This window comes from Cyprinus carpio, chromosome A21 (assembly GCF_018340385.1).
Source record: "Cyprinus carpio isolate SPL01 chromosome A21, ASM1834038v1, whole genome shotgun sequence".
NCBI classification, from domain to species: Eukaryota; Metazoa; Chordata; class Actinopteri; order Cypriniformes; family Cyprinidae; genus Cyprinus; species Cyprinus carpio.
Window position 1 is genome coordinate 4471405 of NC_056592.1, and position 13213 is coordinate 4484617.

Genomic DNA, 13213 nt, shown 5'->3' on the forward strand with positions numbered 1-13213 from the left:
CATCCCTGCATACAGTATCTCATCAGTATGACAACATCTATTCTGGGACAAAATTTAGCTCAAAATTGTCACTGTAGCGGGTGACATGATGTGGTTTCTGCAACATTACTCTTTGACCTCATGATATGAAGAAACTTTGCTATGGCTGGCTGTTTAACTCAGATGAGAAAATGTCAGCTTTATGACATCAAAAGACAACTCTTTCCAAAGATTAATCCACAATAATAATCCACAATAAGATCTTAATTCAGTGTGGTCACTTTCAAGTGACTCAGAATGTGAAAGAGGGTTCATATTGACATAATCATACACACTTCTTACATACATTAAAAAAAAAGTAAACAACAATAAGAATACATAAGAAAAAAAACACCAAAAAAAATTATACTAAAAAAATTTATATTCTCATCAGGCTCCTATGTTTATGTTCAGTTATTTTACTTTAATGGGAAAGAAAAGAATCTATTCATTGCCATTAAAGTGAAATTACTGAACCTACACATAGGGCCCTGATAAAAATGCTCATTTTAGAAGAAAATTTCAAATGGCACTTAAAGGCTTTTGCATCTGAACTCTTCATATATGCCCTTATATGTCAGATGAATTATCTGGGAATAAACACATACAGTCACAGAGCTTTAACTGTGGTCAGGTCGCATTTAAACACTTAAGTGACCGCAGCATTGAGGATCTGCTGTATCTGATTACACACCCTGATCAGCCATTTAATCTTGTTAACTAACTCCTGTTAACCTCCTATAATCCTTAATCTGCCTATCCGCTCCTCAACACTTGGCAACATGAATTTTCCTACAGGCATTCTAAAATTGCAATTAACTCAATTTTGGGGGAAATTATTTTGCATTATAGCAGTGCTATTTTAGTATGTGAAATACTATTTATTTTATTTTTTTCTGTTTTAATTTTCATTTTAAAAGTTTAGTCATTTTGTTGTGTTTTTTTAAGAATTATAATAAAAAATAATAAAAGTAAAAATATTTCCTTTTTTTTTTTTTTATTTTAGTTTTAGTTATTTTGGTACATCAAGATAAACTAAATGAAAATATGAAATGTTGACTATCTATTAACTATCTGAAATAAAATTTATTTTTTATATTTTATTCCAGTTAACTTATATTTTATTTCAAGTAACAAAAATGTTTTATGGTTAAAGGAACAGTCTAACCAATAATGAAAATTATCCCAGGATTTACTCACCCTCAAGCCATCTTAGGTGTTTAAAACTTTCTTACAATATAAAGGGCGTTTTTAAAAAAAATTTTAAATATGAAAAAATTTCCTGACTCTTCCAAGCTTTATAATGGCAGTGAATGGGTTCGAGACTTTGAAGCAAAATAAAGTGCATCCAACCATCATAAAAAGTACTCCACATGGCTCCGGGAGGTTATTAAAGGCCTTCTGAAGTGTTTGTGTAAGAAATATACATGTTAATCTCTAGCTTCCGCTCACTGTTGTACGTGTGTTCACGAGAGAGTGGTGTCCAGCGGAGGACGTAGGAAGTAGACGTAATGTAAACTCCAATGAGAATAGTCTTGCAAGATCCACAAGATTTGTTTACACCAAAGGAAAACCAGTCTCCTCTTGGCTTATATCAAAATCCTCCAAAATTTTTCTTTACAAATCCTAATTTTGTAATTTTAATTTGTGTTTTGCTCTCTCCTCTGTGTTCGTCACTTCTCACAGCCCTATGCCTTCATCCTACGTCGTCCTCTAGATGCCACTCTCTTGTATTTGTCTAAAAGAAGAAAGTCAGATGGTTTGAGGGCGAGTAAATCATGAGGTCATTTTCATTTTTTTTTTTTTTTTTTTGGGTGTGAATGAACACAATGAATGAATGAATGAATGCATGGATGGATGGATGGATGGATGGAAAATGTACTTGTAATATTCTGCCAGAACATTGCCTAATAATTTTACGGACATTTCTGTTAACTCTAAAACACAAGGCAAAGGAGATGCAAAATTCAAAATACAGGTAAAACACCTGTAAAAAAATCAATAAGGAAAATGCCTTCAAATTATATATATTTTTTATTTTTTTATTTTACAGTGCAGAAATAAGAATTATTAATACACTGTGGAATTTTCCAATTTATTTACAGCCTGTAAAATACCCACACAGACTGAACAAAGTACGCAAATCATGCACAGACACCTTTACATAATCAAATCAGCTGTAAAGTCTGTATTTCGGTGGGATCAGTGCTCAAGACTGTTAATCGCGCTGAAAATTTTCATAAGAAACTGAACACTGCACTGTTCCAGAACATTCCAGGCGTTTCTTACACAAAACAAATGTTCGCATATTGTGTCTTTGTTCTAATAAAATAGTTTCAGGTAACACTGCAAGTAGCAAACACACATGACAGGGAAACACAAGCAACCAGTACCCGGAAACACACATATGGGAGGGATTCAAACTTACAGCAGAGCTTGTATGCACAGCACGAGAGCGTGGGGAAGTCCGATTCATTTGAGCGAATCGGTTCGTTCGGACGGTTCGTTTCAGTGAACTGGTTTAAAGAAAACGGTTCACTAATTTGATCAATTTAACCTGATCATCAAACAGTTGTTCTAGTAGTTAAGATTGTTTAGTGGTTTTTCACTAGCAATGTGGCCTAAATGTATTTTTTTCGACACAACAATAGACTTTAATCATTTGACTAAAATGCATTATTATCACTACACTGCATTATTATAAATAATTTTGTCAATGTCATAAAATTGTTTTAAATGTATAGTATAACCCAGAACCGTTTTTATTGCATATTCTTATTATTATTTGTCTTGTGTTCGTTCATTTTTATTTTATTGACTGTTATGCATACAATATTGCCAAAGCATAAATACACACGCAAACAGTGTCAGAAAAGTAATAAAATTAATAAAAAAAATATTAAAGAACAAGATTTTCACTATTAATGTGGTCTGAACATATTTTCATTAGTAGTATATTATTATTAGTCTCATTATTAGAATTTTTAATATTGTTGCTGCAGTTTGTTTGGACTACAACAATAAAAACATTGTATTATTTTAATTATTAAACATCGTTTTCTCAGGGTTATAAAAAATATCTTTTACAGTATATTTTAAAGTATAACAATTTTTATGCAAAATATGCATTATTATTGTTATTGCGTTTTTAATTTTTTTATTTTGTCAGTTATTGTTTTGCATACAATATTGCCGAAGCATACACACATAAACAAAAAAAGAGCCAGTTATGTTACAAAATTAAAATGAAAATAAACTGCATTATACACTTTTATTTCTCTATTTGTTTACTTATGTATTTATTTATGGACTTTACCTATGTATTTATTTTTGGACTCGGTTTGATAATACAACGTTTAACAGTTTTATAGAAGGAACTATAACTGTAGTAGTTTGGTGGAAACTTCTAGTTGTAAGTGGGTCGTTCACAAATCCCGAGACAGAATCATCTCAAAGAACCGGTTCATAAGAATGATTCGCGAATCGAACAGCGCCAGTTACACACAGCATACGGTCAAAGGTTACGCACGCAGCGCTCTCGGTGGATAACCCGCGCCTGGTTCTTGTTGACATTCCTCTCATTGGCCTGATATTGCGTAAACGACGAGCGGGGGAACGCTAAAGTTGGTCAAGGGTGCGTCTTGGATGTGGTGTCTGATGTAGACTCGGTTCGGAGTTGTTCCCGCGCGGTCCTCCCTCCACTCCACACCGCTGACCTTCTATCATTTCTCGACAGCCGGGAAAGAGGCGCTGGTCGCGGGTATGGATGCCGTGTGGATGCTCCCTGTGCTGCTGCTGGTGCTCCCGCTCCTGTTATGGACCAGCAGCACGTTCGTTTTCTATTTCAAAAAGTGCTTCTATGTGGCGTACATGATGCTGCTGGCCGTTATCACCATTCCGATTTGCATTCTTAAAAGCGGCGGCAGGGACATTGAGAATATGAGGTGAGTTTCCAACAACGCTCGTCACATAATGTTTCGTTTCTACACGTGTGCATTGCTTTAGGACACTGGGCTGTCATTTTATGTGGTTATAGTGTTACAGTAACAAATAAGCTATGAAACATATCATACTATACATTAAATTATACATGCAATTACATATTTTGAATTGCTCGTTTATGCACCCACATATGCTTCCTATGATTGAAGTGAAGAATGCATTGCATCTGTTTAAGTTACCCGGACAGATGTTCGGATCACGGTAGTGAATCTTTAGCCAGCTCGCTAAGTAACGTTACAGCTGAGTTCACGCGAGAACACGTGCAGGCCTCTGTTTAGTATCTTTAATACGTTATCAGGGTGATGCATGAAAAAATGAAGCTCTGTGTTGTTTAACAACTTAAGGCGATGTAAATATGTGGTTAGCGCGAGTGTTTCGCCGCTCGTGGGTCTTTAAGCTGCGTGCTAGCTGCTTTAGCGTCTCGTGCAAGCCAGAGATGGCGACCAAAGCGTGTTTGTTTTCTGATGATATGATGGGAAGGTGTAAAACCGATGTAGGTTGCTAGTTACGCATGCTCTAAGACTTTCTAGTTTGTATAAATGAGGTCGTGATGGATTGGTCTCACGGCTCCGCTGGTGCAGAGTTCATGCTGGTCGATGGTGCTAGATTAAAACCAACAGTCACACTCGTTCTCACCATTGGACAGTTGATCGATAGAATTGCGGATTCCAGGCCATCAGTTTAGAATCAATGTTCGCGCCGAAAGTCGCTTTAAAAGCTTCCGTGACACTGTAGAATGTCGCTGTCATGGTAACAGACGTTCTAGAACAGAACTCGAACGTCCCTCACTGTGAGCCAACACTGATTGACAGAAAAAAGGATTGTCACTATGTTCAAATAATTAATCGTGATTGGATTTTTTCTGTGTCGTTTCATTAAAAAAATTTGAAGCAGAAGTGATTTTAATCTCTTTTCCCCCTCGCAAATAAAGCAAAATTGTAAAAAATCGGTATGAATTCCTGATGCACTGAAATTTCGGCAACCAAAAATATTTGGCTGAAAAAAAATGTTAATTTTTGATTTCAGAGGGCCAAAACCATTGAGCAGAATGGAATTTAATGTGTTTAAACAAATCATCATGGAAACAAGTTTCTAGGACAGCAACTATTTGAAGGGGTCATATGATGCTGTTACATTATTTTGTGTATTTGGTGTAATGCAATGTGTTTATGCGGTTTAAGGTTCAAAAAACACATTATTTTCCATATAATGTACATTATAGTTTCTCCTCTATGCCCCGACTTCTGAAGATTTTTACAGAGCTCATCGAAAAGTGAGGTGTGCTCTGATTGGCCAGCTATTCAGTGCGTTGTGATTGGCCGAATGCCTCAAGCGTGTGACAGACTGTATAAAAACATGAACGTAGTGTCCGTGACGTCACCCGTAGGTTTCTGAAGAGCGTTTTTGAAGCCTAAAGCGGAGCCGGTGTCATGAGAAATCGAGTCCCCCCTCGAAATCGGGTCCGCTTAGGACCCCAAGTGATCCCATTGGCTCAACGAACTTTTAATGGGTATTACTTTTAGCGCCTGATTACAATTCCTGCAAAATCGCGCTTTGATTTATGTCGTTTGAACTTCGTTATAATGACCTTTAATGTCTTTTAAATTAGATGTTTCATACACTAGTATATAACCGAAGCTATAGGTTGTGAAATCAAACATTTCTCGTTTTTATTTTTTTATTTTTACAGATTACATTCTGTAAGTTGCTTTTATAAAATTATTTTAGTTTGAAAAAACAAGCTACCGCATCTCCGATTAGCCATACTACAAGCTATCGCGACAGCTTTTGATCAGGCATTTAAAACAGCTACTGTCTTGGTCCTAAGCGGACCAAATTTCGAGGGGGGATTCTTTTTCTCATGACACAGGCCATTTCCATCTTGGCAGCGCATCACTTCCAGATAATCAATAATGGGCAAAGAGGTGGGAGCTGGTTACTGAAACCACACCCACCCTGCACGATGGCAGTGTCAGCAGCAGCAATCCACCTGTCACTCAAGTGGCTTCGCCCATAATTATGCAGAACTTTAAGGCTTAATATAATTTAAATGGATGAGTTATAAAAAAAAAAATATTCACCCCCCTCACAGTTGACATGAAGGGCAAAATTAGCTATTTAGACCAAAATAATTTTTTGAACCAGGCTGTAAACGTTTTTTTCTGCTGAAAAGTTGGGCATTTTAACATGGGGAGTCTATGGGACTGACTCCCTTTTGCAGCCAGCCTCAAGCGGCCAGTCGATGAATTGCAGTTTTAGTCACTTCCTTGTTGGCTTCACGAGAAAGAGAAGGAGGTTGCCACTCGGTGTGACAGAAATGTTCCGCCCCTTAACATACTATCCCATCTCTCAGGCCAGTAGCACGACACTCAGACCAGCTGCTCTGCTCGTGCACATCCCATCATCGGTTCTTTTTTAGCAGTTCAGTCAATGTACTGTTAGGAGTAACTGAATAACTCGGGAAATTGGTTTATTTCGTGTCAGAAAGAGTGTAAGGCACATTTATAAACCGATTAAGTTATTTGTGGATTAGTGCGAACTGGAGACGCAAACAGTTTCAAATGATTCAGTTCGTTTTGCTGAGCTGGTTCGACCGGTTCACTAAGAAGATCCGGTTAAATAGATTCCTTCACGATAAAACCCATTACAAACGAGGCATTTGTTGCTTCCAGTGGGGACATAATTACTGATTATAATGACTTATACTGATACGCACCGCGTAAACAAAACCATGTCTGCATTTGTGATCTGAGAAACAACAAACAACAAGCACTACTCTACTGCTCAAAACACGTTTAAATCATCATTGGTAAATTATTTAAAAATAAAAAACGTACTTACAGGCTGTGAGTCAGAAGCGCCAGACTATAATAATTTTTTGAAGTGTTGATTATTAAATAAATTTGATTAATTCATTCATTATTAAATTAACTTTATTGTCGTTTTTGGCTAAATGAGAACTTTAATTTCAGTTTATGCAAAAAAAAATAAAAAATTGTGTATCACTAACCAAGATGTTAAATTACAATTGATATGAATGTTTTCAGGATAAGTGTAGACCTGGATGAGTGACATTTTTGAAAGTATGAATATTTCATGTAATCTCAGTTAAGAGGCCTTAAAGGCTGTATGCATGCTAATTATAAAATAATTTTCAAAATGCTGTTTTAGGAGTAAGACATTTCACACGTGATGTCAGCTGTACCAGCTGATGTACTATTATAGTTGTAGTAATTTTATAGTTAGGGTTTAGTCATTTTATTATGTGTTTTTGTCGTTTGTATTAGTTTATTTTAAGCAATGTCTATATAGTTCTGTAGTTTTTTTTTTTTTTTTTTTTTCAGTCTTAGGTATTTTAGATCTTAAAGTTACACTAAAATAAAATCAATTAGCTTTTTTTATATTTTATTTATTATTTGTCCGTGTTTTGAGTGAAATACACTCAGGATCTGTTGTGTTCAGTGTGTTCTGCATCACCTGTTATGAAAAGCAGCCTTGTGGTGTGTCCTTCACTAATAGAGTGCATGTGATATGAAAATTGGAGATCTGAGGTCTGCATACACACAAAAGTTCCTGTCTGTGCCTGTCCCGATGTTCTGCTAGAGACTATTGCTCACTAAAAACTACAGAATTTCTGCTCTTCTTAACAGTTGGTTCATTCACACACATGGTACAATGAACACACTGGGCACCATAGAATACCAGACACCCATTTATTGCAGTTATTAAACACAATCATCTCTCCCAAGTTGAAGTTCACTGATATTTTATGCCGGCTGTTTAGTGATTCAAGCTATCAGTGCCATGTGTGGGGTTTGTAGATCACAGGTGAATCTGTCCAGTATCCAGCAAGGATGCCAAACTTATTGGGTAAAAGGTGAGAGATGACAAGGCATTATAAATAAATTGGAAAAAAGAGGCCTGTGCCAGTGACCCAGTGTTATTTTGGTATCTTTCAGAAGATACGGTTACAGTTTTTTAAATATCTTGGATCTTGAAATGTTTTAATTTGTGCATTTTCTATTTTGTTTTAATTTGAAAGCTTTAGTAATTGTGGAGTTTTTATTTGATTAGTTATTGTTTTTTAATGTTTTTGTTTTAGTGATTTTAGCACTTCAAGTTAAACTAAATGAGAACGAGAAATATTGCTTTGTCAAGTAAAAAAAAGGAAAAGGAAAAATACAGTTAACGTTTTATTTTTTATTTTTTTGAGTTAACTATATTCTTCATGACCTGTACATTTCAGATCATCTCCATTTATGTTTCACAATAATAATAAAGCCAAGCAGGTTTGAAATGACCTGAGGGTGAGTAAATTACGATGGAATATACATCTCAAATACACTGTAGTACCTTTGAAGCTAAATTGTGATCTGTAATGTTGATAAACTTCTTGTGAAGTTTAAGATATACGGTAACCGCCGAGCTTGGCAGGCTTTAAACTCTTGTGTTCCTTTCTGCTTGTGTACCAGCAGGGTAGCGTGTTAGAGAACAGCTTGACATTTGTGATAATAGAGTTTATTTAGGACATGTGTAGTAACTAATACAAATAATTAAATGATAGTACTATATGCAGTTCCATAGCTGATTGAAGTACTGAGCTACTTTTTAAAACCCTGATGTTAGCCAAATTAATGTCCAAAACAAAATGGTAATTTTTTAATGCTTTTTTTTTTTATTATTATTATTATTAGAGTGCACTTTTGTTGTTTGTGTAAGAAAGCTAGACACGTTGTCACTAAATTTAGCATTGTCAGTATTTGCATGTCTGTTGTGTCGTGTGTTTTTTTTTTTTTTCTTCTTTCTATTCATCTCAAAATACTGAAAAAAATGTACAAAAAAATTCAGCACTGAATAATCAGAAATGTGTTGTTAATTTTAACAAGCCATATTACAGAGATTGTCAGATTTAAGTTGAAATGTGGTACAAGTGCATTGGTGGAGAACAGTACGGCTCGTTTTTTTTTATTTTGTATTTACGGAGAACCATTGCACCCCTAGATAAACTGTGGAAAAGTCCCATAGACTTGCATTAAAATCAGTCTAGAAGCAAGGAAGAAATGGTTATTGGTCATGTTCTGGATTGAAATGTCTTTTTGCTTCCTGTAGGGTCATCAGGTTCATGGTTCGCCATGTGAAGTACTTCCTTGGTCTGCGCTATCAGGTCAGCGGTTGGGAACATCTACAGACAGACGGTCCCTACGTCATCATCTCCAACCACCAATCATCACTCGATGTGCTAGGTGAACAAAAATACACAACCAATCAACACTGAGTGTGTTCGGTATTACTATTATTAACACTTTAACCTATGAAAGCATGGCTAGGATCGCAATCTGGCAAAAAAAAGCCATGCATGTATTCAATGCACACCCAGATGTCACATGATCATACTAGTGCAGCCAGTCTTTCTGTGCTGATTCTCTCCTCCTCTCTGCAGGCATGATGGAGATCCTGCCGGACCGCTGCACGATGATCGCTAAGAAGGAGCTGATATGGGCTGGGACAGTGGGCATGATTTGCTGGCTGGGAGGAATCGTCTTCATTAACCGCCAAAAGACCAGAGACGCCAAGAACGTCATGAGTGGTGCCGCTAAAACCATGTTGGCCGACAAGGTCTGTCACATCTGACAAATGGTGGTTTACCTGACAATTCATTCAGTTTGAAGCTTTTAGGTTATTAATTGATGTTCTATGATCCCACTGAAGCATAATTCCTTCATTAACTTGAGAGGTGCTGTAAACAAACTCCTTTTGTGATTGCATTGAACTTTCTCTAGATCCGATTGTGGGTGTTTCCAGAAGGCACACGGAATCAGAACGGCGGGCTCTTGCCTTTCAAAAAGGGAGCGTTTCATCTGGCCATTCAAGCACAGGTGAGTGTCCTTCTCTTACACTTGACCTGATATAACCTGACTTGTAAGTGCAAAGTACATAGCTTTCGTCATTTACCTGGCACAACCAGAGCAAGCTTGAACTCAAAGGTCCCTCATTAACCCATGAAACTGGTGTCACGGGTCAAAGGTTGTAAGGGAGACTGACTGGTTTCCTTCAGGTAATCCATCTCATAAACCATAAACTAGGCATTAACACTATCTATACATTTATTTCACATTTATACTTATTCACATTTCATAGCATTTGTACATATCACACCTGTATACACAAATACCATCTATGCTCTATTTTTGTATATTGTGTTTTTTTTTATTATTATTTCCTATTTACTTATTCTATCTTTACTATCTTGTCACTGTGATGGGTTTGTTCTGTGGAAGCATCTGTCACAACAACAACAACAAAAATCCTCGTATGTGTAAACATACCTGGCAATAAAGTTCTTTCTGGTTCTGATTCTTGACTCATGTGGTGTTGCGTCTTGTCCTCACCAGCAGAGGTAGCCGTCGTTCCTTGTGTTATTTAGTGTTCAGCTCCTGTGATGTTTTAGCGCAGCCACATAGAAACTTTCACAATAGTGCATTTGATCTGCATCTGCACAAACTCATTTCCAAAGCCACACGAAACATTCCTTTAGCATTTCTTTCTTTCTTTCATGTGGCTTGCTTATAAACTTGAGAATTAGGCCAGTTGGATTGTATTGGAACAATAAAATTCATGGCAGTTTTTTTATATATATATACATATACACACACAAAATGTTTCAAAATGCAATTTAATATTATTGATGCATAATTTTGTTATATTTAACTACATTTAAACATGAGTTAAACCATTTAAAACCTTTATTTTTCAATTCATATTCATTTTAAAATGGTAGTTGATTTCTTTCTTTCTTTCTTTCTTTCTTTCTTTCTTTTTTTCTTTTATTTTATGTACATGTGTAAAATGTAGAAATATATTGAAGACATTTTTTACCTTTCAAAAAGCAGTTTAATATGTAAATTAATAATTTATTGTTATATTTAACTACAATCTTAAAAATGATGTAAACAATTTTCAGTATTTATTTGTCAGTTAATATATATTTAAAATTGTTAGACAAATATTTTATTTATTATATATAATTATATTTATATACATATAAGTGTAAAATCTAAAAATATAAGCAAAATTATTAACCTTTTAAAAATGCAAATTCATATTTCAACTGATCATAATTTTATTGTTATATTTAACTACATTTTAAGCATGGAAGGTTGGTCTCCTCATCTCGTGCTCACAAAGTTTGCATGTATTGGATTAAAAAAAAAAAAAAAAAAATATATATCAATATATATATATATATATATATAATATATATATATCTATATATATATATATATATATATATATATATATATATATATATATATATATATATATATATATATATATATATATGTATATATATACAGTAAAAACCGTAACAAATGCCATTTAAAATAAGTATTATATTTTAAAAAATATTTTTAAGTGTTTTAATATGGGGGTGTTACTTGCTAGTTAGTTATGAGATGCCAAAAACAGGTGATTGCCATTTGTGTCATTTAACAGATAATTTGTGATTTGTACATTTGTTTTTTTGAATTCCCATTGAGTTAGTGCTTTAAAGGCCCCCTGAAAATGGTTTGAACGCAGTTTTTCTTGTTGTTTTGACATATGTTCTTTCGAAACAGGATGTTAGGGCAGGTCATAAAAACATAATGCTTCTCTTTTTTTGTTTTAGAATAGACAATAGCTTATTTCACAGCTGACCAAACCACTAACATATTGATTAGGCTCAATGCTAAAAAAGCTTTGAAGCTAATCTAACCAGCCTTACACATCTCTCTCAATTAAAAGTAAAACACTACAACCACATTTCCATGGCTACAAGAAAATGTTTTGGATGATAACTGTAATGACTGTTATGTAGATCATTTGTCACAAGTTCATATGAGGAGACTGAAAACTAAATATTTTAGAAAGTTTGTGTGTAGCTGCTTTTTAAGTTCAGAATAAAGAAATATGAATCATGTGTGTGATGATGCATACTGATATCAAAAATGGCAGACTGACATAATCAATACCAGATGAGCTGTGAGTTAAGGCGGACAGACATCACTTAATCTACACCAGAATAATGGAGACCTGATGGTTCTCATTAGTTACAGTAAAATAGCTGAACTATCTTATCTTATCTTATCTTTTATATAAATATATAAGTCTATATATAAGTCTTATCTTATCTTTTATATCTGTGTTTTGCATTTGGGCATTGTACAGACATAATGTGCGCCCTAGGAATATTTTACATGGTCTAGACTTTAAATAAAGTAGGAATGGCTTAAATTCCGGATTTTAGAAAAATGTTTGGAAAAAATATGTGCAATTTAATGTTATTAATGTATCACTTTATTGTTATATTTAACTGCATTTTAACACAAATTAAATTATTTTAAACATTTATTTGTCCATTTGTGTATATTTTAAATTTAGAGTTAATTTTAGTAGTCGATCATTTTATATTACTTATTATATGTCAAAATTTATATTAATATTTTTAGCCTTTTTCAAAATGCTATTTAATATTTAAAATTATTTTATTGTTATATTTATCTACATTTATAAATACGATTTTTTTTTATATTGGTCTATTTATATTTAATGTTTATTTAGAACTTTTAAAAAAATTATTAGTTGATTCTTTCATAATATTATTATTATTATTATTATTATTATTATTATTATTATTTACTATATGCGTATGTGTAAAATATGAAATGTATGCAAAATGCATGATTTTATTTTTATATTTACCTACATTTTTAGACATGAATTAAACATTTTAAAATATTTTTGTCCATTTACATCTTTATTTAATTTTTTTTTTTTTTTTTTTTTTGTGGCATTCCTACTCCTTTATAATTTGGAGTCACATCTTTTGATATTAATGATGATTGATCTGACATGCATTCACACACACTGTTCAACTGTGCCGTCATGAGAACCGGCGACTCTCTGGGTCTATTATTAGTCAGGGAGGATAGTTCAGTCTGTGTGTGAGAGCGTTTCTAATCCCTGCTGACTTACTGCCTGCTGTCTCTCTTTCTCTCTCTCAGGTTCCCATCATACCCATCGTCTTCTCTTCCTACAGTAACTTCTACCTACGAAAAGAGAAAGAGTTCAAATCAGGTGATGCATGTTACAAATATATGTTATGGAGAAACAAAAGGCTTTGTGTGTAAATTAAACTAATAGTTCACCAAAAAAA

The 13213-nt window shown here is 34.2% G+C and overlaps 1 protein-coding gene across 1 annotated transcript in view; it reads left to right on the plus strand.

Moving 5' to 3' along the window:
- The first annotated feature begins 3503 nt into the window (after window positions 1–3503).
- Window positions 3504–13213, plus strand: part of LOC109056722 (1-acyl-sn-glycerol-3-phosphate acyltransferase alpha-like) — a 12085-nt gene continuing 2375 nt past the window's right edge. The window contains exons 1-5 of the mRNA XM_042778652.1: window positions 3504–3962; window positions 9130–9263; window positions 9461–9636; window positions 9801–9896; window positions 13062–13134. Of these exons, the coding sequence (XP_042634586.1) occupies window positions 3781–3962; window positions 9130–9263; window positions 9461–9636; window positions 9801–9896; window positions 13062–13134 (661 nt within the window). The 5' untranslated portion in view covers window positions 3504–3780. The remainder of the gene's footprint in view (window positions 3963–9129; window positions 9264–9460; window positions 9637–9800; window positions 9897–13061; window positions 13135–13213) is intronic.